Source organism: Glycine soja, chromosome 11, assembly GCF_004193775.1.
Source record: "Glycine soja cultivar W05 chromosome 11, ASM419377v2, whole genome shotgun sequence".
Taxonomy (NCBI): domain Eukaryota; kingdom Viridiplantae; phylum Streptophyta; class Magnoliopsida; order Fabales; family Fabaceae; genus Glycine; species Glycine soja.
In genome coordinates this window covers 38,522,309-38,546,321 of record NC_041012.1, presented here as the reverse complement: position 1 = coordinate 38,546,321, position 24,013 = coordinate 38,522,309, and the positions used below count along the sequence as shown (strand labels likewise).

Below are 24,013 nucleotides of genomic sequence, written 5' to 3'. Positions count from 1 at the left end.
TCTCTTAGTAACTTAATTTAGGGTTGGATTAAGTGGTTGAACTGATTAAGGATAAATTCTCGTAACCTAGGATAAGAGACTTGCTTGTGAATCAAGGGAAAACATGTTTTAATTCTGTTATTTTCTAATTCAAATTTGTTTGTTGTTTAATTTACAAAAACAAACAACCCCCTCCAATTCGTTACTGTTTTATTACTATTTGTCATGAACGTTGACCATTGCTCGTTGGGAGACGACCTATGATCACTTCCTAGATAATGCATTTTTAATGTTTATTTGATTCGGGTACGGCCTCGATCAATAGTATATAAGATATGACTTGAGTAGACTAAGATGAAATTATTGTAGATATATATTTTTTTAAAATATTAAATATAATTATATATTCAAAAATTGGATTAAAAATTGTTAATTTAACTAATAATAATTTTTGTTTGTTTGGTTATATTAGTGTAAATCATTTCTACCCCAAACATTTTTTAATATTATGCTCTTTTTATTTTCTTTTGATATACTTTGTGCTTTAACGACTTGAATTCAATATGATTTTGTTTATCAATTATTTTTGGATTTGTACATTACTTATACAAAATTTTATATGTTTCTTTTTTTAGTTAGTATTTCACTATGTTTGAAAATAATTAATTAATTAAAGACGTCTTTAAGCAAGTTCTTGGGTCAAGCTAGACTTTTGTGTAAGTTGAGTCTAGCCTTAAAAAGTAATGAGCCAAGTTCAAGCCTTATATATTCAACTCAAGTCAAGCGCAAGCCTAATAAGACTGGGCTTGACTCATTTCCACCCATAAATGTGAGTAGAGTTGCAGGTTTAAGGGCTAATTAAAAATAATAAATTGAGGGTTCTTTGGTTTAGGAAGAACTGGTTCGTACGGCGCAACTGATGCTCTGAATTTTACCCTATGCGTCCCGATGAGGCCGATTGTATCTACTATTTGAGAACACGGGATTTTGCAGTTACGGCGCACGGTGTCGTTTCAACCATCCTTGTGACCGTGCCGTGGCAATTACTTCTTCTTAATTATCGTTTCGCAGGGTTTTGGCTTCGTTGCTTCCTCGTGTTCGTGTTTGTGTCTCCTATTTTGCTTTTGATCTCGGCTCTGTGTGGTTTACTATGAACGGTTACAATTCAGTTCGTTGAATTTTTCTTGTGTTGTGTGTTAATTGAACTCAATTTGTGTGAGATTATGGGGTCTGCATTGGACGCTGTGATCGAATGTTTCCTGATATGGGGGTATTTTATGTGTGTTCTGCTGCTTTTAGGTTATTGGAGCTGCGGCGAGGACTTGAGGAGACTTTCCAGAACGCGTGGGACAGCCTCTGTGCCAGGTTTTCCATAGATTCTGTGCTGCATTTGTATTAAATGTTTGCATTTGATGGATGATACTGTATTTACTTTCTGTTTTACAAAGTGATTTGTTTGGGTGAAAGTTCAAATTGACTTCTGTTTTTGTTTTGGTTGTCTTCAATGTTGGTGACTTTCCTTATTAAATGTCGTTTGAAATTTTTATTGATAAAAATCAATAGTTATATTTTTTATGGTATTTACTGATTATGGACAACTCTCTTGAGCTAATCAAGGTAACTATGGGATATTTATTTTTTAAAAATATTATTAAATTATTTATAATCTATAATCTATTTTGGTATGCTAATGGTGATCAGAGCACTTGTTTTCTTTTCCACTAAGGATAACAGTATTTGGGATTTGTACCTGCAGATGAAAACTGCAGTGATGATATTGAGAAACCTGGAGGCACTTGAGCATATTATTAAAGCAGGATGGAGGATTTCTAAGTTCTTCTGTTTTGTACACGTTACCCAAACCTATCTGATCGCCCCTGCTGTGGTAAGCATGATTTCTATGTCAACCTGTCTTAAATTCTATTTTATCAAGTAACAACTTCTAGTGCTGCTGCAGATCTATGGTCCTAGCATGCTTCCTACAATCGATTTGAAAACAGCTGTGTTCTTAATGGAAAAGATCTCACCCTGGTTTGGTAAAGTTGCTTGTGGAGATATTGTAGTCTTGCGCAATCCTCAAGACCCTAGGCGCTTCATGACCAAACGTGTGGTTGGATTGGAGGGTGATAGCATTACATACATTTCCAATCCTGAGACCTATGAATTGGAGGGTGATAGTTTTACACACATTTCCTCTCTTGATAACAGTGATAAGTCTAAGACTATTTTGGTGCATACAATTTCTTATAAAATTTAAATTCCCATTTTTTGTGATCATTTTGATTATGGGTTTTGCTTTGCTAGTATTTCGATTGTTATTTTTGGGATGACTGGTATCTGGCATCCTTGTTTCTTCACATTAAGAATTGGCTTGATATTTGATGGCCTTTGAACTATAGAATTTTGACAATAATGAATTTTTTCCATTGCTGAATGTGTTTTGGAGATTTCGTTGTCTAAGTATGCCTTCCCTCTATAGGTTCCAAAGGGGGCCGTTTGGGTAGAGGGAGATAATAAGTATAACAGCAATTATTCAAGAAAATTTGGTCCTGTTCCTTATGACCTTATTGATGGCAAGATGTTCTGGAGGGTAAGTTTGTGTATGATATGATGACTCACCACACATGCCTCTGCTTCCTTTTTTCTTCTGTGAACTTTCCCCTGATCTTTTAATTTTTGGATGTAGATAACACCACTTAAAAAATTTGGACCTTTCTGGAATAAATGATCTGAAGCAAAGCATTCTGTCATGGAAGCTACAATCTTTTGCAGCATGGCTTTGTATGTTTAATTTTGAAAGGCAAAACCCTACCTATCTGTAGTTTATTCCCTAGACTGGTGCATTTTGCTCACCAAAGATTCAAATTACCACATTTTGTTTTAAGGGCAGTTTTTTTTTACTGCAGTTTATCTTTTATGCATTAAGTAAATGAAAAGTAGTAGATGATCATAAAAATCTACTCAGATATTAGAAATGGAACATAGAATTTTCTGCTGTTTGAGCACATCCTTAATATATCTAGTATGGTTGTTCAATTGGGTTTCGATGGAAGAATTTATGTAATCCTAATGAAAACTTTTGGAGAATTTCGTTGTGCAATCATCGTTTTTCTTCTGCACCCAATACTTTTTGTTTTTTTTTTTTTTTATATTTTAAAATTGCCCCAGACAAACTTATGGATTCGCAATTCGTAAGCTTACGGATTGACAATCCATGTGTATGTACGGATTATAATTTTTTTTAAATGCTTTACAAATTAATGGCTCATGTAGGATTTAAAATTGTGACTTTCACATTATTAACACGACATTTTAACCATTAAGCTAATATGTAAATTATGTTATCAAATAATTAATGTTGTTATATATAATTCTAAATTTTTTAATGTATATTTAATGCACATGTAAATTTATGTAATAAATTTTGTGACAATTAATTTTGTTCTAATATATTTAATGCACCAAAATTAATAGTCACAAAATTTATTATGTTAATTTACATGTGCATCAAATATGCATTAAAAATTTCAATGTTATATATAACTGACATTAATTATTTTATAACATAATTGACTTATTAGTTGAGTTGGTTAAAGTATCGTGTTATTAACCTGAAAGTCATACATTTGAATCTTGCAAGAGCCATTAATTTGTAAAACATTTTTTTAAAAAAAAAAATCTATAATCTTTAAGCTTATGGATTACATATCCCCAAGTTGGGTGCACAAAGAAAAGTCCAAACCTTTGTCCTTTTGAGGAAGGGTCTTTGACTATAAAGGTCCATCACACTTTCTTATGTATGCTGGTGTTAGTCCTTCAACTTTTATTTTGTCCATGGTTTTTTTTCCTTTTTGTCTATTTTAGACGCTAATTGGTGACATGATACTTTCTTTTATTGTTATTTTATTTTATTACGTTTTCTAGTCACAAAAAAATACCAAAAATTGCATGAATAACTTATTCAAAAAGTCTTAAACATATCGCATGAATAACTTATTCAAAAAGTCTTAAACATATCCTAATGGCCAAAAGTCATCAGAAATTGTTATATCCCAATTTTAAATTCAAGCACAAAAATGATTAGCCTAAATCCAAATTCATTCTATGTACAATTTCAAATTAAGATTGAAACACAAATTATGTCAACAAACTCAAAGGTAAGCTTCATTTTTCAAATTTAACAAAGATTCAATTTTTAATGGGTAGGGTCAAACCATGGCCATGGACAAGGAATCTTTAAACCCTAAGAAGATTTTCAAACCATCATCAACCTTCATCATCACCACCAAACAGATCTTACAATTCCTCTTTCGCAACACGTTTAATCCCTCAATCACCTTTCCCAAGTTCCCTATCACTCATCTGACTCTTGAGATTCATCACAATCGAACTATGATGCAACACGACGACTCCTTTGCACAAAAAAAGAAACAAATAAAATCCATTATTCAAAACCTCATTGTCACCAACACCATGGGGGGCATTCGCTACCCATCATTGCCAACACCCCGTTCAACAACTAACAAAAAGAACAAACCACAAAAAACTACAAAATCAAAAACTAAAACTTGCTCTAAATCCCTACCGTTTTGGTGTGAAGAGGGAGAAATAAGAGATAAATATTAAAAAAAGAGTGTGGCGGGGTAAGAAGTGGCGATGAGGACGACATGGTAGTGGTAATGACTGTCAACAAGCTCATCTTGTTGAGGAAGCGCTTTCAATGAAGCAACAATGATCGTAGGAGAAAGGGGACGAGAAGGAGTAGTAGTTACAATGGGGTTGCATTAGGAAAGAATTAGGGATGAGGAAAAAGAAGTAGGAGGGACAAATATGGAATATAAAGGACAAACAACAAAAATATAAAGCAAGTAGAAAACATAATAAAATAATAATAATAATAATAATAAAACAAGTGTCAAGTCAATAGTTATCGTCTAAATAGATGAAAAGGATGAAAATCATGGATGGAATAAATTTTTTAGGACTAAGACCAATCTTAAAAAAATTCAAGGACAAAAACAAAAAATTTGAAAAAAAAGTTAAAAGATCAAAAACATAATTTGTTCTTTTTCTTTATTTATCGCCCCTTTGAAAATCATTCACACTCTTTCTTTCAACATGTTTAATAAACTTATTCACACTAAATATTTTGAAAAAAAATAAAATAAAAATGTCTTTTTGATCTGAGAGGTAAGTTTGAAAAAAAAAACTTAAAAAGTTAAAATAAATTAATGTTTTAAAATAAATGAGTCCCATGTCACTTTGAACTTGTTGATGGAAAAATTAGTTGTTTCAGTGGGAGGAAATATTATTACTCTTCTTTATCATCATAGTAGTCTTAGGGTTGGACATAATAGATTAACTGAAATACTAAGGAAGTGTAAGAGTTCAAACAAACTAAATTAAATTGCTTTGAATTATTTTGAAATTGTTTTTTATCAAATTGCTTTTGAAGTGCTTAAAGTTATTTGAATTATTCTCAATGAACATATTATTTTAAAGCATATTTTTCCCATTTTTAATCTCATAGGTTACAATCTCAATAAATTACCTATACAACAATTAAGTTCAAATTTTTATGTAAAAGTGTCCAATTTTTTTTAGCACATTTCATATTAGTTTGTCACTAGTTCAGTTCAATATTTTTAAGTGTCCTAATCTTATCAAACTCAAACAATATAGACAAAAAAACAACTTTACTCTTAATTCATACTTCTTGAGCTTTATTTTTTTTGTTGATCATGATATTAGTACGAAGTATCTCTACCAAAAGCACTAACTCATCTTTGTCAAAGGCTCTGAGCGCATACATGATAAACATTTTTCTCTCAATATGAGTTATTTCATATCTAATGGTCAAACATGATTCAAATCATGAATCACTTGATTAAGAGACATAAATCACTATCACTTATACTGATAGTTGTTGATTTTATTTATCTTTATTAGTATACAAGTTACATAAATCACATTAATTTTCACATATATTCCAAAATCACTTGCCTATATATTAATGAGTTAAAATATATTAAATTGATCATAACAGTGTTCACTCATAATAAAGTAAAAAAAAATTCTATAGTTTTTATTGTTCTTATATGTTATATATATTTTTTAATTTTTATAATTACTTAAGGCTTTTGACTTTCATATAAAGCTCTAAAATATATCTACAAATTTCAATTCCTTCATCATACTAAAAAAACTAATCAAAGTTAAAAAAAGCGGATAATATTCACAGAGCGAGGGAGAATTTCATTCTTTCCGCAACTACACTATTCTTATTCCCTTGCTTAAATTGCTAACTGAAACCCAAAAAAAAAAAAGTTGAGGAAAACCAAGGCCACAACAAACCTTTTGCCAATCATCTTCACATGATTTAGCAACTAACTTAGTCATAGCCAGAAATAAATGTCAAACAAAAGGATATATCAGCATGATATATGAAAAGAGATGTTTAAAGGGTAAACAATAATAATTGACTAAAAAGGCACCCCGTTCATTCTCTAAAATAAATAAACCAATTAACCATTAAAATCACATAACATTTATAATGCATAATAATAGACTAAAAAGTTCTACACACTGCAATAATTCAACGAAGAAAAATTGTTAAGGCAAGTTATGGAGTATCAACTTGTTTCAATCAGAAAAAAAAACCTTAAAAATCTAGCAGCTTGAGCCTTCTAGTTAGCGGATAGTAATTTGCAACCACTAAAGAAAATTGCATACCTCGTAGATTTGTACTTACTGTCATCAAACTTTACAAACCTTTGCTTAAACATTGCATTTTAGTGTGGTTAGACAAACCCATTTTTTTCCCCTAAATAATGTTTAATTACATTAAGAAAAATATCACTTTGACTTTATTTTCAAGACGGGTAACGCGTTGATTTTATCACTATCTTATCTTCATATCGAAAATATTTTTCCATGCTGACAAACTATTTGCAACCTTGGCCTTAAACATATAGATACTTCATAATAATATAGGGATAATGACCTGATTCAAAACATTAGATGTGTGTTATCCCTACCGAGAATTAGTTTAATAGTTGATTCAAAGAATCGGAATTTGTGGGAATACTTGAGATGTTACCGGGGTAGCTTAAGGTGCTAATTACGTGTTATCAATAAAAAAAATAACTGCACCATAAACAAATACTATTAGTTATCAATGAAACCAGAAAAAAGTAACTACATAAATTAGATTTTGTAAATCCAATTAAAATTTCATCACATTTGTCATCAAATTCTTTGAACTGACGACGATAACAAATATTACAACTAATGAAAAAAGTAACAAATACTAGAAAGCATGAACAACATCAACCAATGATAATATCAAGTCTACAAAACAGGTGAAACGCTGAACTTGATGCCTACAAATCATTAGCTGCTCTTAATTGAGTGTAAGCATCGATTATCTTATATCCCTCACTCCTTAAATCTATACACAGCCTCCATTGTTAGAACAGAACATTCGAAAGGAAGTTACAATAAGCTCAACATGTTGATCAACCATAATTCACAGCAGAATGCACCAATGTGGCTAAGACCAGACAAATTTCAGGCCTTATCAAATTAAAAGGAGAAACCCAGCAGTGAATCCTTTGAGAGTTACTATTTTTCTTAAGATGAATTTAACCCATAATTGGTTTAAAATATTTTACATCATCACTTGTATTTTTAACTTTTCATTTTAGCTGACCAGTATTTTTAATTTTATCGATCTAGATTAGAAAAAGTTTAAGTTTAATCCACGGTGAACATGTACATGCATTATCAATGAAGAATATTATGCCATTGTAATAATGGTTTATTTTTTTTAGAAAAGGACATGACACATAATCTATTGATAACAAAACAATTACGCTTTTAATGTGTAAAATATATCCTGTCATATTTTTACAATAGATATACTAACAGGGTCTTACAAGCCCCTCCAGCCAAAAAAAAGGGTCTTAAAAGCTCAAGCAAACAAGGTAAACAATTACAACTAACCAGTTATAAGAGTTCTCTTTTCTTTCTTTTTTTAAAATAAAAAAAAGTTATATAAATGACACATAATGCAATAAATTGAATTCCATATTATTTAACCGTAGGGACTGAAATCACCTCTAACTATATTAAACCTATCATCTCTTTAGAATTTAAAACTCTTCTTTAAGTTAATTAATAATATGTCGAAAACATGATGTCGGTAACATAATAATTTATCGAAAAAAATAGTAGTAAAATTGAAGAGTGAAATATTTTAACCAAGCAGAATCAATCACTTGAAACTATATTAAACAATTATTTTGTCGAATAATAAATAACAGAGCGGCGGCGTCTAGCAAGCAGAAAACAAAAATAAGTTTAGAAAACAATTATTTAGTAAATTGCAGGCAATAGAGAAGCATCTACAACTTTCACCATTATTCTTTATAATCAACCTCACTACCTTATTCACAATACACGTCTTCAATGTGAGCAATCTTTGGCCAGTCTTCGCCTTCGGGTTCCCGGCAACGTTGTTTGAGCAACCGACACCTCCGAATGTTCAAAGTTGAAATGGATTTGGGCAGACCCTCCTCTGGTAAGCATTGGAGCCTGGGGCAGTCCCAAAGAAGCAATGTCTTGAGAGAGGAGAGGTGGCAGAGACCTTTGTAGTCCAGTCTTTTTAGATCTCCACACTCCCTTATCCATAGATTAACAAGAGAGTGTGGCAGTACACCTTCCTCAGGAAGACACTCAACATCCACTCTTCCAATATCTAAGGTTTCTAGAGAGTGATTGCCTCCCAAGGCACTTTTCAATAAGTAGATAAGTTTGTAACTACCATGGAGACCCATTTCTTTTAAATTTGATGGCAAACCTCCTTCTGGAAACATTTCAACTTTTGGACAATCATATATGACCAGATGATGAAGAGATGGAAGGAGGACATGCATTCCTTCAGGCAATGATTCTAATTGGGGGCACTCTATGACATTCAGAGTCTGGAGATGATTATGAGCCTGCCCCTGTGAAATCCTCTGTAGATTAGGACACTTCCAGAGATCAAGCTCCTTGAGTATTGGGAACATATCTAGCGGAATGGTCGTTAGAGAGTCCCATCCAGAAATCTTTAGATAATTTAAATGACATAGTTGCTCTGGCAAGTGCCCTTTCAGCTTGGGACAATCCTCTATAGAAAGACGTTGAAGACGTGGAAAAGCACCTGTCACACCTTTACATTCCCATTCTTCCCATTCCTTCATATCGAAGAACTTCAAAGATTCCAAGGATGTAAATGAACAAGAGCTACTCCCGAAAAAATCAGCATTAATACTCACAATCCCATCAAGCCTTTCAATTAAAAGCTCCTTCAGAAATGGCAAAAGTCCAAGGGGAGGCAAACCTTTCAGCTTGGGACAACGCACTATAGAAAGGCGTTGAAGACGTGGAAAAGCACCTGTCACACCTTTACATTCCCATTCTTCCCATTCCTTCATACTGTGGAACATCAAAGATTCCAAGGACGTAAATGAACAAGAGCTACTCCCGAAAAAATCAGCATTAATACTCACAATCCCATCAAGCCCTTCAATTGAAAGCTCCTTCAGCAATGGCAAAAGTCCAAGGGGAGGCAAACGTTGACAAGATTGACAGTTCTCCAAGGTTAAGGATACCACATTCAATAATGAATTGTTTAATAACCACCTTGGAAATTGTTTACCCCCATAGTTCCTCATCCTCAACTTCTCCAAGTGTTTGGAAGGCTGTAGATTCTCGATTACAATTTCATCCCTTTCTTTTGTTGAATCATCAGGGTTCCAATCTGAATCCCATTCTAACTCTACCTCCACAAGGTGTGTTTTATTTTTTAAATCCACCGCTATTGCATCTGAGGGATTCTCAACATTCTGCAGGTTCTGAATTAATAGACTTCCATGAAGATTGAGTTCTCCTAGCTGCTGGATACTGAACTCCCTACTTTTGCCAACCTTAAACGGACTCATTAATACTTGAAGATACTTCAGTTTTCCCAAATGTGCTGGTACCTTTCTCACTCCAGAATATGTTAATTCAAGGCGATGCAAATCAGTGAGTTTATGCAAATTTGAGGGCAGCTCCTTCAAACTTCCACAACAATTCAGCTTCAGTATTTGCAAGTTGTAGAGTGAACATATTGATTCAGGTAGTTTTACTATTTCAGTATTGGATAAGTCTAATGAACGGAGATATTTAAGATTACCTATAGAGTCAGGCACCTCTCTTAGGTCATGACAATCAGACAGAGATAAGATATGTAAGTAATTAAACTTGGACAACAATTCATGTATTGGCATCTTACAATGCCAACTCTGCCAACGGTAGCGGGAATCAGGCTTCATTCTGCCACTTGTTGGCATATAAGTACGTAACTTTTTTGTGTCACATAGAGTTCCAAACCCATCAAAGTCTCGAATGTGATTGATTGCAACTGAAAAATGACGGGTTGCTTTTGGTGTATCTTTTGCTTGGTCATCGTCTGATCTGAAACAAATGTCCCCACAAATATATTTTGCCAAATCGTTGAGAAGGTCATGCATGACAAAATGTGTTCCCTCTATGTTACTTGATTGTTGAAAGAAGCACCTTGATAATAGATCATTGAAGTACTGTTCAGCAACTTCTTCTGGACTCTTACCCTGTTGAGGACATTGTAGAAAATTTTCAGCCATCCACAATTGTATTAAGCACTCCTTATCAAACTCATAATCTTTGGGGAATAAGGCACAATAAGCAAAACATCTCTTTAGATGAGAAGGAAGATGGTGATAGCTTAGTGCTAAAGCCGGTACAATACCACTACACTCTGTTGAAAATTCCCATATCTCGCTCTGCAATATGCTTTCCCATTCCCTAACAGATGACTTGTTGTGTAATAGACTTCCCATTGTTTTCAAGGCCAGAGGAAGTCCTTTACATTTTTCAACTATCTTCGTGCCAATCTCCTTGCAATCTGGATTTGGTTGAATATTATCATCTTGGAATGCATGTTTAGCAAACAACTTCCAGCAATGATCTTCTTGTAATTGCTCCAGGAGGTGTTCTTTTGACCTCATGGTAGAAGCAACTTCCTTACTACGTGTGGTGGCAATAATTCTACTCCCCTGAGCTCCAAAAACAAGAGGTTTTAGCACAGCTTCCCATTTAAGTCGGTTTTCGTTCCAAACGTCATCCAAAACAAGAAGAAATTTCTTCCCCGTCAATTTTTCTTTCAATCTTCCGTGAACCATCTCTAGGTCTCTACTATCATCAGTCGATTTAGTGATGGCCTCAAGAATTGTTCTTGTTACCCTGAAAACATCAAAATCATCTGAAACACAGACCCAAGCTTTGACAGCAAATTTAGTCTCCTGGATCCTAGGGTCATTGAATACATGTTGAGCAAGTGTGGTCTTACCCATCCCACCCATGCCCACAATAGAAAGTATCGATGGCTGGTTAGGATTGCCGTTGTCAGATGTCAGCCAATCAAAAATCATTTTTTTGTCTTCGTCTCTGCCATAAATATCACTTTCAACCACCAAAGATGTTGATTGTGATATCTGTGGTACTTCACTACCCAATTCTGATCCAACGCCAACGCCACTAGCATTTTTCAAGCCTAGATCATCCTTTTGGCTTGAGAGAAATTCTAAGCTATCAAGGATTTTTTCCATCCTGGATTTAATTTCCCTGTTAAAGGAACTAGCAGGAGAAGATTTGAAGAAATTTGGTACCTTGCAAGTACAGCCGGTACAGGTCTGAGATTCAGATTCAGATTCAGCTTCGAGTTCCCATTTGGAGAATTCATATTGTATTTCATCCAAGAGATCCTCTGCATCAAAAACCATATCTTTGACCTCAAGAAGCCAGTTTCTCACGCGTGGATCTGCGAACTGCTTTCGTTCAGCATCATCAGCCAGAGCATCGATGGACTGCAGCTTAATTTTCAACTTTCTCAGAAGCGTCTCATCAAGTTTTTTTCCGTGAAAGAAGTCCAGAACTTGAGGAGAAGCAAGCTTTTCAAATGCAACCTGAAGGAAAGAAGAAAGAAGAGCACCAGCAATTAATTCTACTGCCATGGTTGGAAATGGATGAATGAAAGTGCAGCTTATGCCAATGTCTCAATGCATATGAATCAAAATGAATCATGACTTTACTTTAAGGTCATCTTTTTCTTTGATGGTCAGCGAGCCAATAATCGTTAAGTCTTTCCGACAACACAAACTTTCTTTGATGGTCAGCGAACCAATATTTGTTAAGTCTTTCCAATAATATATGTTAAAGTTTCAGAGAAATAAAAAAAAATACTTTATCCGGATAAATAATTTTAGTTCTCAAATGAGTATAGGGGAAGACTAATAAAATTTTGAAAATGGAACCATTTATCGACATAAAAATATCAATAACAGATGATAAAAAAAAGAAATAATATTCAAATATATTTTACTAAAAAGAAAAATAGAATATAATTATCACCAAAAAAACCAGTAAAAATTAAGAAAATAGAATATTTATCTAAAAGGATTAAATATTATTATATTCATAATAGAGACTATAAAAGGAGAATGAAATATTTTATACAAGAGAATAGAATAATAGTTAAATATCATCATCTTATCTAAGATAAAAGAATTGCCATAATATTTATTTATATACATGTTAAAAGATAAAAATAGTGTGTGTGTGGTGGGGGTGGGGAAGGCCCCCCAACCTACAACGTTGGTCTGCTTCTGTCTATATTAACCAAGAGCAGCATGATTCATAGGGAACCTTATCACCACTTGCTCATGTGCAAACGACGTTATTATCACGATCAAACCAGAGAAATGTAAGGGTATGCTTGCTTAAAACACAATATAGCATATAAGGAAAATAAATCAAATTAGATAGGAAGGAGTAGGTAAAAAGAAATACATCAATGAACAATTTATATTTCTCAAACAATTCATCCCCATTTAGATGTTTTATGATATGATTGTAACACTTAATACTTATGCCATCAGATATAGAGTTAACTGAAAAGAATTTTTCTCCTTTTAACTGACCAATATAGATATACCTTTTTAACACAACACCGATACATAGCCATGGTGGGATTTTATATGATTAATCCTATGGAGGTTTAAGGATTTGTCAAAATATTTGATTGTGAGCATGGACGAATCCAGATATCTTATAAATGGGGGTTGTAATTTTCTTTTCTTTCATAATTGTTTAAATGTCTAACTTTTAATAAATATTAATTTTTTAAAAATTATTATACATAAAATTGAAACTAATTTTTAAATGATCAAATAATTTTAGCTTGAAGGGAGCCTTTCTCTTGGAACCATGTGTATCAAGAGACAAATCAAGTGGCCCATCTTTTATCCAAATTAGGTTTAGCCTTAGAGAATGATTTGAGAATTTTTTTCCTTTTGTCCTTGTTTCATTTTGAATGTGGTAATGACTAATGTAATTTCTATTTGATTCCTTCATGATTTTTGAATAAAGGTTCTCCGGGAGGATCTTAGCCCCTCTTGATAAAAAAATAACAATAAACACATAATTAGTTTTACACTAATTATCACTTTAATTAACCATTGTAATAAAATAATAAACATAATTAATTTTATATAATTTTGCACTAATTAACTTTAATCATTATTATAATAACAACATGCAAATTAATTTTATATTAATTAACTTATATATATACACACACATTAAAAGTTCCAAGGAAGGAGTGGGGGCTCGGTCCCCTAGTTGCCCCCTTGTAAATTTGTCCGGTGAGTATTAACATAACATGGTAAAATTGCAATAATCTTAACCTCATGTTGAATCCGTTTGCTCATCTATTCTTAAGTCCATTCAACTTTAGCCTCGGCTAGTTCTTCCAACAATAGATTGAAGTTTCATAAGGCAACTACAACTTGTGTGCCTAGTCAATGCATCATCAACTATGCATCATATATGAAGTGCATGCCATTTCACAATCATTTAAGATTTTTAACACTATACGTATACGTCTTTAATCAAATCATCATTATTGAGGTTTCACCTTCGTAAATAGTCAATAGATAGGGGTTCACCTTGCCGTCTCTATCTCAATTGAGATGAAAGGTGGGTTGGATGGTTAAAGGAGAAGGAAAGGAAAAAATGTTCAATTTCCTATGCTAGCAACTAACATTTTCTGTGAGACAGGATAACCAGATAGTTGAGTAGTACAACTAATTGCATAATCATGTTTGGGAGTGACAAAATGATAATACTATGATGCATTTTTTTTGCCCAAAATCATCAAATGCACGCATGCTAATATATTTACATATTCTCTAGGCCTGTTTGGATAAAGTCATTCTAGGCCTGTTTGGATAAAGTCATAAATAATTTTGAGAGCTTCTCTAATGGAAATATAGAATTTTTTTTGTCAATTGAGAAACGTTGAAAAACTCTCAGAAACACTTCTGGTGTAGTTATACTTTGTGTTAACTGACAAGTACTTCTAAAGGCATTTCCTAACATTCATTATGCTGCATGAGAAGTTTGATGTATAATTGTACACATCAATCGGTAATTCGGCCTACTGTTGCTGATGACAATGGCAATGACCATTCATCCAGTCTTGCATCTTTTATCTTAATCCCAAGATGAAATTATTTGTGTTTGATCTTTGTCTTTAAAGTCAGAATTCCAGTATTGGTGGCATGAGACCTAGTGGGAAGAGAATAATTAAGAGAAGAACATATAAACTCCGGTTGCCTAAGGTTCAAGGTTGTGATATCAAATTCATCATTCTAAAATTTAATTTGTTTGGATAAACAATTTAATTGATTTTTTTATTGAATAAGTGTTAATACTTAATAGTGTTATAAGTTGTTTTTTTATAAGTTATTTTAGATTACTATTGAAATAAGTTAAAATCAGTTTTATAGATATAATTTCACTAAACACTTGTACAAGATTTCTTATAATTTAAGCTGTTTATGTTATATGATAAATTCAAATAAGTTGTAAAAAAGTTTTTCCAAATATACCCTTAACTTTTTTGCCAAAGGTCTTACCTACTCTTTAATAGAAAAGATATTTTTAAGGTACTAATATATTTTATATTAAAAATTCTAATATAATTTTCTGGAGTTAATTTAAAATTTCATTTTTTTTAATCTTCTATCAATTTATTATTTAATATTCTTTAAATAAATAGATTTAATTATTTTTTCCCTAATGATGTTATTTTGTGTGATCTAAGTACCTCACCTCACTTGATGGGATAAGGTTATTTATTGTTGTTGTATGTGAATGGATATCTGGTAAAGATTTTTGCTACCTATTGTTAATGGAGTACCTTAACTTATTATGTCTTTGCTTCTAGAATACATGTTGTATGAAAATTCTTGTGTAGGTTATTTGGTATCAATGCTATCAATGGTGGATTGTGTAATGTGGCGGGAAGCCAAAGTTTCGCCATATGGAACAGCCATATGGTGGGGCCTCTCTTCACAAATTGTGTATGGCAGTTGGCAAAAAATCAGCCCATTCTGCCATGCCAGCCATATTGATATTGATATATAGACTATTATTAATTTTAAAAAAGTAAGTGTTTAAAAAAAATATACCACAAAATTAATAATTAAAATATTTGCACATAATGATAGAATAATAACTTGTGAAACCTTCGAGTAGAAGGGCTTGCTAAAGTAGGCAATAGGGTGATGTCGTTGAGAGAGGATCGCCCCCATGCCGATACCCGATGCATTTGTCTCCACCACGAAGGGCATGGAGAAATCTGGCAGCCCCAGGACTAGAGCTTTGCACAGTGCTTCCTTCAACTTGAGAAAAGCTTGATCAGCCACGATGGTCCAGAAAAACGGTTCCTTAGTCAACAGGGCTATGAGGGGTGCCGCCAACGGTGCATATCCCTGAATGAAACACCGATAGAAACCAGAAAGGCCCAAAAAACCCCTTAAATCTCTGACCGAAGTGGGTGTTGGCCATTGATGCACAACTTCTACTTTGGCCAGAACGGGCTCAACACCACGCTCTGAAACTATATGGCCCAGATATTTGACTTGTGGAAACGCAAAAGTGCATTTGGAAAATTTTAGGAAGAAGTTGTGGTTGCTAAGGGTCTAAAAGGTGAGTTTTAGGTGTATCAAATGGTCTGAAAATGACCTGCTGTAAATTAATATATCATCAAAGAAGACAATGATGAATTTATGCAAGTAAAGGGCAAAGGTGAAGTTCATAGTAGCCTGAAATGATGAAGGGGCGTTACATAAGTCGAAGGGCATGACTAGAAACTCATAATGTCCATGATGAGTTCTAAATTCTGTTTTGCTCACATTCGTCGACGACATCAATATTTGATGATATCCTTGAAGCAAATCCAATTTGGAAAACCAGCATGTTCCTCCCAGTTCGTCAAGCAATTCATCAATTGTTGGGATTGGAAAACGATCTTTGATAGTGATCGCGTTCAATGCTCTGTAGTCCACGCAAAAGCACCAGGTTCCATCTTACTTTTTAACCAATAACACAGGGGAAGAAAAAGGACTAGTGATGGGTTGGATAATGCCATGTTGAAGCATGAGGGCCACTTGAGTCTCAATCTCTTGCTTCTGAAAATGGGGGTACCGGTAAGGACGAACATTAACCGGAAGAGAATTGGGTGAGAGGTGGATAGAGTGATTAGTGGTGTGGGAAGGTGGGAGGGAGGTTGGTGGTTGAAATAGGGGAGAGAATTTAGTGGTCAAGGCAAGGATATCGGGGTGAGGTGTGGAAGGAGATGAAGCCTAATCATAGACTCTTATGTAAAAGTATTCAACAACGCTGCATGTCTGTGTTAGACGGTGAAGCTGAGGGGTAGTAATGGCGAGAAAAGTACTATCTGAATTGCCTTTAAGTTCAATTAAGCTGCCTTGATAAACAAATTTCATAGATAGGGTGTTATAGTCAGTTAGCACCGGCCCCAATGACTTGAGCCACTGAACTCCGAAGACGACGTTAACCCCACACAGGGGAAGAATGTGAAGGTCTACGATGAATATCTTGCCCTGCACCAGAATTTCTACATCTTGACACAGATGATGACATTACAATTCATTGCCATTTCCAACTAGGACGCACAATGTCAGAGTAGTTTGAGGTTTCAAACCCAAAGACTTTACCAGGCGTTCCTGCATAAAGTTGTGCGTGCTCCCTCCGTCGACGAGGATGACAACGAGTTGATGCAAGATCCGACCCACCAGTCTCAAGGTTTCTGGAGCGGTTTGGCCCGAAAGAGCATGGAGGCTTATTTGGGTTGGAAGTGGTTCGATTTGAGGTTGGGTAGGGGTTGAGTTATGTTATGGGTCGGTGCGGGTCATAAGGGTCGGGTCTTCTAAAATAGGGTTATGTGGTGAGAGTATATTAGGGTTCGTGTCTTCAGAGTCCTCGTCCGCGGCAAGAAGAAAAAATCGTGGGGCACAACGATGACCCCTTGTAAACTTTTCGTGACAATTAAAGCATAAATTGCACTCCCTGCGGTTGGCAAGTTCCTTTGCAGTGAGGCGCCAGACAGGAAGAGGAAGGGGTTTGGTCGGAGAGGGTAAAAGGGGTAGGTTAGGGTTATTTGTGGGAACAAGGGCTGGTAAGGGTTGAACGAAGGGGGTTAGTGACGAGGGTGGTGCAAAGGATGGGCTTGAAGGTGCGGAGGCAAAGGTGGGTCCTGGAGGCAGCAAAGTAAAGGTGGGTCCTGGAGGTGGCGAAGTAAAGGTGGGTCCTGGTGATTGGCGGCCACGAAACCCTTTGCGGTTTTCATGGAGTTTGTCCTCCATGAGGCATGCGAGTCCCGCGGCATGCACAATGGAAAATGGTTGGAGAGCTTGCACCTCATGACAGATGTCGGGGTCGAGGCCAGAGATAAAGCAGCTAAGGAGAAAGGAAGGAGGCAAGCCAACAATCCTGTTGGCAAGGGCTTCAAAGTTGTTCAGGTAATCCTTTACTGTTCCTTTTTGTGTTAATTTGCAGAGGAGTCCAGTAGGATCCTCGTACAATGAGTGAGAAAATCGGGCCTCAATAGTCTGAAGTAAGCAAGGCCAAGTGGTGAGTTGATGGTTTCACATCATCCACTGAAACCATGCTAGGGCTGACCCTTCCATGTAGAAGGATGTTATAGTAAGTCTGTTTGCCTCAGGGGTTGAGTGATATTCAAAAAATTGTGTAATTTTGAATATCCAGTCCGAAGGGGCTGATCCATCGAACCTAGGAATGTCAAGTTTCATTCGTGGAGGGTGATTGTTGGGTGGGTTTACTACAGGTGTGACTGATGAGGACGAAGGGGTCGGTGAGTGATGGACTGTATGTTCCAAGGCCTCAATACGATGAATCAGGGCGTCAAGTTTTTCATTTTCCTTGGAGGAAATTGGAAATGCAGTGCTAAAGGGAGACACCTCTTAACGACACAACGACTCAGTAGAATTGGTAGATTTTGCTTCTGGAAGTTTTGCTGCCGACTCATCACTTGGCCACGTAGTCATCCAGGTAACGTGGCTTGTTGCTACCTTGTTTTGGTCTTTCTTCTCCTTCTTTTCTGCTCTCTATTGCATGCTCTGTTCCTGTTACATCATCCTCATCATTTGTATTATTCTTATTCTGTGCGCATTGCTCTGTAGTTGGATTCTCATTCATAACAGCTTCCCTTCTAGTTGGTAACTGGTGCATGAATGTACCAAAGTCTGTAGCCATAGATTAATTAATTTTTATGGAAAGTTTAATTTATTGTAGAAACATCAAGCATGACGAACTTGCACTGAATTTTCTTCTCTTGGAAGGAAATTAAGCACTGTCCTTTTCATAGGCTTCAATCATGGCGGGTCATATGTTTTCATGAATTCACCAAGAAAGAAATTAACAAAGTGCAGCAACCGTTGTTGTTTCTTTTCTTGGTCAATGGATGCGTATACAAGGTTTATTTGACTGTTTTTTAATCCACCAGAAATATTTGTATACTTTTAATAAAATAAACAACGGATAATATTATAGAAAACCGGTTTATTTTAAATTCAATAATTAAAATAAATGTTTTTAAATAATAAATAAATACACAATACCAACTTTAATTAACTTAAAGAAGAATCAGTTAGAATTAAAATACTTAACGAACATATAATCTAAGCTTGAATAAAATTTACTATTTACTACACGATACATAAATACATTCAAACATATCGTAAAAAAAAAAAAACATTCAATCATACTGATGATCTTATAAATTATAACAGAAAATCAATTTTAAGTATAATAACTACGTACTACGTACATATCTCTCTTAAAAAAAGTACGTAACTTATTTTTTGTCATTTGTTTGCATAAGATTTTAAAATATATTTTTATCTGATCCGCCCTATATGTCTATTACTAAAGAATATTACATGGGAAAATCCTATAGGACAAAATTTAGAGGAGAAAAAAGAATGTATTTATTCCTCCATGCGCGATTGAATAATGTTTCATTAAAAACCCTACCGAGAAAATTCATAGTCAAGGGGGGAAGAGTACAATGTATTTATATAATAATAATAATAATATCAATTGATCGAGAGCTTTGAATTGATAAGCTCCAATAATATGAACAAGCTTTCCATATAATGCAAACGACAAGTACTTATTCAAACAAATTAATATTCAACCTTTTTTTCTTTAAATTCCTTTACCTGGGTCCGGTGATTCATATAATATAATCTTCAAATAATAAAATTGAGAAGAAAGAAGTAATTATGATAGAAAGATGTAGAGAATACAATAAGAAAATTAAAAGATACATTTTTAGATTAGTTAGATTAAGAGAGAGAGCCGCGGTAAAAAAAAAAGATTGAGAAAAGGAAATTAAAGATGAAGAGAAAGAAAATATTGATTTTTTTGTTTACTTGTTTGGATATATAGAAAATAAAATGTAATTATATTAAGTGAGAGCATTCATGATCTATACGTTTTCATTTTCCCGACTTGCCTCAATGTTACTTTTGATGGGTTTGTATTTAAAAAAACTACACCTACTGTATTTTGAGAATTAATTTATGATCATCTCAACATGGTTCAATGTAATTTATTCTTTTGCTGTAAAAAATGTCATTTATTCTTTTTAAAAATATATTTTTTAAAATAATTATGTATGAATGATAATACAATTTCTAAATATAGATATGTTTTGTATAACAAGATAATATTATATTTATATTCATATTATGTATTTTGAAATATATTATAATATTATATATATATATATATATATATATATATATATATATATATATATATATATCTTAATTTTAGTTATATGTTTTAATTTTACAATATATCTAACTATGTTTAGTGTTAAGATTAGTATCGTATATCAACAAATCAAGTTGATTTGGTCCTAAACAAAACTAAGTTAGTTTAAACAGTTCCAAATATATGAAAAATAGGATATTTTTGTCATTTCGGGATTACTTACTATCCATTTCTTTCTTGATTGTCTTTTTAGATTGAAAAAAAGACGATAAACGTTAACATAAACTCAAAATTCGTTTAGCTTCACTTTTCTCTCATTTCAAACGAGGAATTATTGAAGTGCACCTCCAGAGATTCAAATTTTCTGTTCTCATGAAATTTTATTTCTTCCTTTTCTTAATCTGTTGTTCCAAAACATCCTTTACAGGGAATACCATTAATTAAATTCAAATAGGAAAAAAACGATAAAAACAAATGACAATGTAGAACATCAAATTAATACACATCACATTGTACGTACGTTGGAGACTAATTAAATAACATTATTATTGATTATATGCGAGTTAATTATGAGCTCACATGTATTCCAATACATTGAAAAATTATCATTACGTGAATTTATATAAATTCATGATGTTATGATTTATTCTTAATATGTATGGTATATAAGTAATCTGAAATGATAGCTAGCAGAGCTCGCTGCTACAACGAAACAACTCAATAGGGTCTTTGGGCATATAGTTGCCACGAGGAGCATAGTTGCTATTCCCAAGTTGTATAGAGTAACTTTTAGGAGGACGTAGGAACAGGATGTGGATTTTGCTTGACCTGATAGGAAAAAAAAACTTGCTGGGAGAAGACCACGTCCACGAAGGAAGCGGAAAACCCTGGCTAATTGTACAAGTATGTTCATTCTCATCATTCCTCTTCCATTTTTTTCTTCATATTATCGTACACTGACATAAATATTGCACTAAAATATCTGGACCTGACACTTGGAATAAGAGATCTTAGAGCAATAGATTTACGCCCCCATCCATTCCAGATACAACTGTCAACATGCATATACTATACATTTGTAAAGTGATACTTTATACTTCCTTGCTCAGTAATTATAAAATATAATTGATTAATTTAAGCTTATTAAGAAAGCTAGTTAATTTAGTTATTAACATTAAATTTGCTTATAATTATAATATTTTTTTAAATTTATCTTTAATTCTATTGAAAACTTATTTATCTTTCCCAATCTACATACAAGATAGAAAAATTAATTTAAGATATTTTAATAAAAAAAATAATTAATGCACAAGAAAGATAAAATAAAATCTTATAATAAGAGATCATATTAGTTGACTATGCAGTCTTATAAATAAAAATAAAAGTAGTATCTTTTAACAGCAAAACATCATGAGTACATTTAGCATTTTGCCATCCCCACTGAGTATTCCCTTGATCACAAAAGCTAAAGCAGTTAAGGGTAACAAAGGAAATAAACAGAGGCTTATTAGGTGACTGACAAGAAAAATCTCAAGCTAGGAGAAAAATAAAGAAAAAAAAACTAACAATTTTGTATGAATTCAGAACCATGGGAAAACTATGACAAGTGAAACAAACCTTAAAATATATCATATGGCCCATATTTGCATGGAAAAAACAAAGCCCTTCTACAATTACAATGGTAAATATTATTAGTAGACACATCCATACTACTTGTCACCAATTTCGTTTCATGACTATGTGACTTAATGAAGCACTAACATCAGTGATACAGAGACTACAAGTCTGCAACAATACAACACAAGAAAACTTGTCAAGAATAAAACCTATGATGACCAAGTATTCCTGGTGATTGATCCATGAGAAGTAATTTGACATATTATTTACTACAACCATCAATCTCTAGGGCGAGCTAGCCAGAGCGAACTGAGAGCACGCAGACGCGAAATTTAGTCATGTCAGGAGATTGTCAGCCTTATAATGATAAACACCAAAGAAATGGAGTCATTAGTTAGATATTTTAATAGGGCTATTTATTGTAAATAGTATACAAAATATTTGTTAACAAGAGCTTGTTCTTGGTTCTTTCTTTTATTTTAAGGAGGAATGGACAAACATGAGTAACTTCAGTCAAACCAAAATGAGTTGGTCAAGGCTAGCAAATGATTCTTGCAACAGCAGTAATGAAAGCTAAATGGCCATGAGTTCAGACAAAAGCAACAACCAGTACCACAGATGTCAAATCTGGTTACATGGCACTAGCAGATGAAATTCTAATATTGATCAGTTACTACAGTTTTAACAATTCAAAATTTCATCCTTTTCCACTCTAAAAAAATCTTACAGTATGTTTGGTTCAGAGGAAAGAAAACACAAATAACAATATTATTTTTTGACAACTAGAAACAAAAATTTAAAATTTTCTTTCGTTTCAATTTTCTTTCAATTCAAATTTTAAGCCTTTTACTTCTTCCACACTTTCTCTCTACGGTTCCAAACACACCATTAGGAATGGGGGCATTTCTATTGTTTAGAGCAAGATGTTAATTATCAGTTGTAAATAATATTAGGAAATCAAGACTCTTCCTCACCTATTCACTAATGTAGCTAGCAAACTATTTGCATACAAGTGCAACAAAGAAAAATGTACGTGTCGAATGAACCTTCAAGTGTCCCTAGCTTACCCATGGCCATGGCCATTTCACTCATGTAATTTGCCACATTGCCCATCAAGTTGTTTTCAAGGATAGAGGAAGTCCTTTACTTGTTTTCAACTATCTTCATACCAATCTCCTTACCATCTGGATTTGGTTGAATATTATCATCTTGAAATGCATGTTTAGCAAACAACTTCCAGCAATCAGCAATCGAATGTGATTTTTAAAATATTAAATGATTTTTATAGCATTGTGTACTCATATTTCTATATTAATTATAGTGATAATCTATAAATGAGTAAAATCAATTACTACCTCCATCCTTATAATAAGATTTATTTTTCTTTTTTTATAATATTATTTTCAAGTTGTTTTTGACATTAATTATTTTTTTATCTGAATACTCTTAATTACTTTATAATAAATATCAATTAAAAGGATAAATACATTTTCTTATAAGGATAAAAAAAGATTAGGAAACATTCATTAATTAGTTAGAAAGTAATTAAGTGAAAAAAGAGTGATGATGAGTTTCAATAATTTTAAGGATAATTTTAAAAAAATATATAAATTATCAATAATTTTAATATTACTAGCTAAATTAATTATTCTTGTTAAAGAATATGAATGGGTTAAAAGAATCTTATTTTAGGGATAAGAGTAGTAAATTATAGGTTTAATTAATATTTTAGTTCTATAATTTATTTTTAAAGTTCAATTTGATCTTCTTGTTATTAAACGATTAAATTAGGTCTCTTATTTTTAGAACAAGTTCAATTGGATCTCATTTAAAATCAAATTTGTTCTTTTTTTAAAAAATATAATGTTTAAAAAAAATGAGATCAACTTGAACCTATTTTAAAAAATAATAGACTTAATTAAAACTTCTAAAAATAAAAAAACTTAATTGAATAATTTTTAAAAAATTAGGAAACCTAATTTAACTTCTTAATAATAAGAGGATCAAATAAAACTTAAAAATATAAATTAAAGGAACAAAATAATAATTATTTGTTTCATTTTATTGTAATGTTGAATTTAAATTTATGAGTATCATTTAATCTTTCGCTCCCCTCAAAATAATCGGTGAAGCTACGCCACTGCTAGTAAGCGATGATGCCTGTAGAGGAGATGTGGCACGC

General features: G+C 33.2%; 2 protein-coding genes across 6 annotated transcripts; one reads left to right on the top strand and one right to left on the bottom strand.

The window, feature by feature from the left end:
* Positions 1-834: 834 nt before the first annotated feature.
* LOC114374144 (mitochondrial inner membrane protease subunit 1-like) lies at positions 835-2,984 on the top strand. 4 transcript variants are annotated; one of them, XM_028331748.1, is made up of 6 exons: positions 835-1,075; positions 1,279-1,344; positions 1,736-1,864; positions 1,937-2,209; positions 2,459-2,569; positions 2,666-2,984. In XM_028331748.1, exons 3-6 carry the CDS (start codon positions 1,736-1,738, stop codon positions 2,705-2,707), a joined length of 555 nt encoding a protein of 184 aa, XP_028187549.1. In that variant the 5' UTR covers positions 835-1,075; positions 1,279-1,344; the 3' UTR covers positions 2,708-2,984. The 4 variants fall into 4 exon arrangements, with proteins under 4 accessions (XP_028187549.1, XP_028187553.1, XP_028187551.1 ...); XM_028331752.1 differs by having other exon boundaries at positions 835-1,081; XM_028331750.1 differs by having other exon boundaries at positions 835-1,136.
* Positions 2,985-8,250: 5,266 nt separating this feature from the next.
* On the bottom strand, positions 8,251-12,159 carry LOC114377537 (putative disease resistance RPP13-like protein 1). Of its 2 annotated transcripts, XM_028336090.1 has the most exons (2): positions 9,365-12,159; positions 8,251-9,130 (listed from the first exon to the last, which is right to left on the bottom strand). In XM_028336090.1, exons 1-2 carry the CDS (start codon positions 12,057-12,059, stop codon positions 8,427-8,429), a joined length of 3,399 nt encoding a protein of 1,132 aa, XP_028191891.1. In that variant the 5' UTR covers positions 12,060-12,159; the 3' UTR covers positions 8,251-8,426. The 2 variants fall into 2 exon arrangements, with proteins under 2 accessions (XP_028191891.1, XP_028191890.1); XM_028336089.1 differs by having other exon boundaries at positions 8,251-12,158.
* Between the last annotated feature and the right edge of the window lie 11,854 nt (positions 12,160-24,013).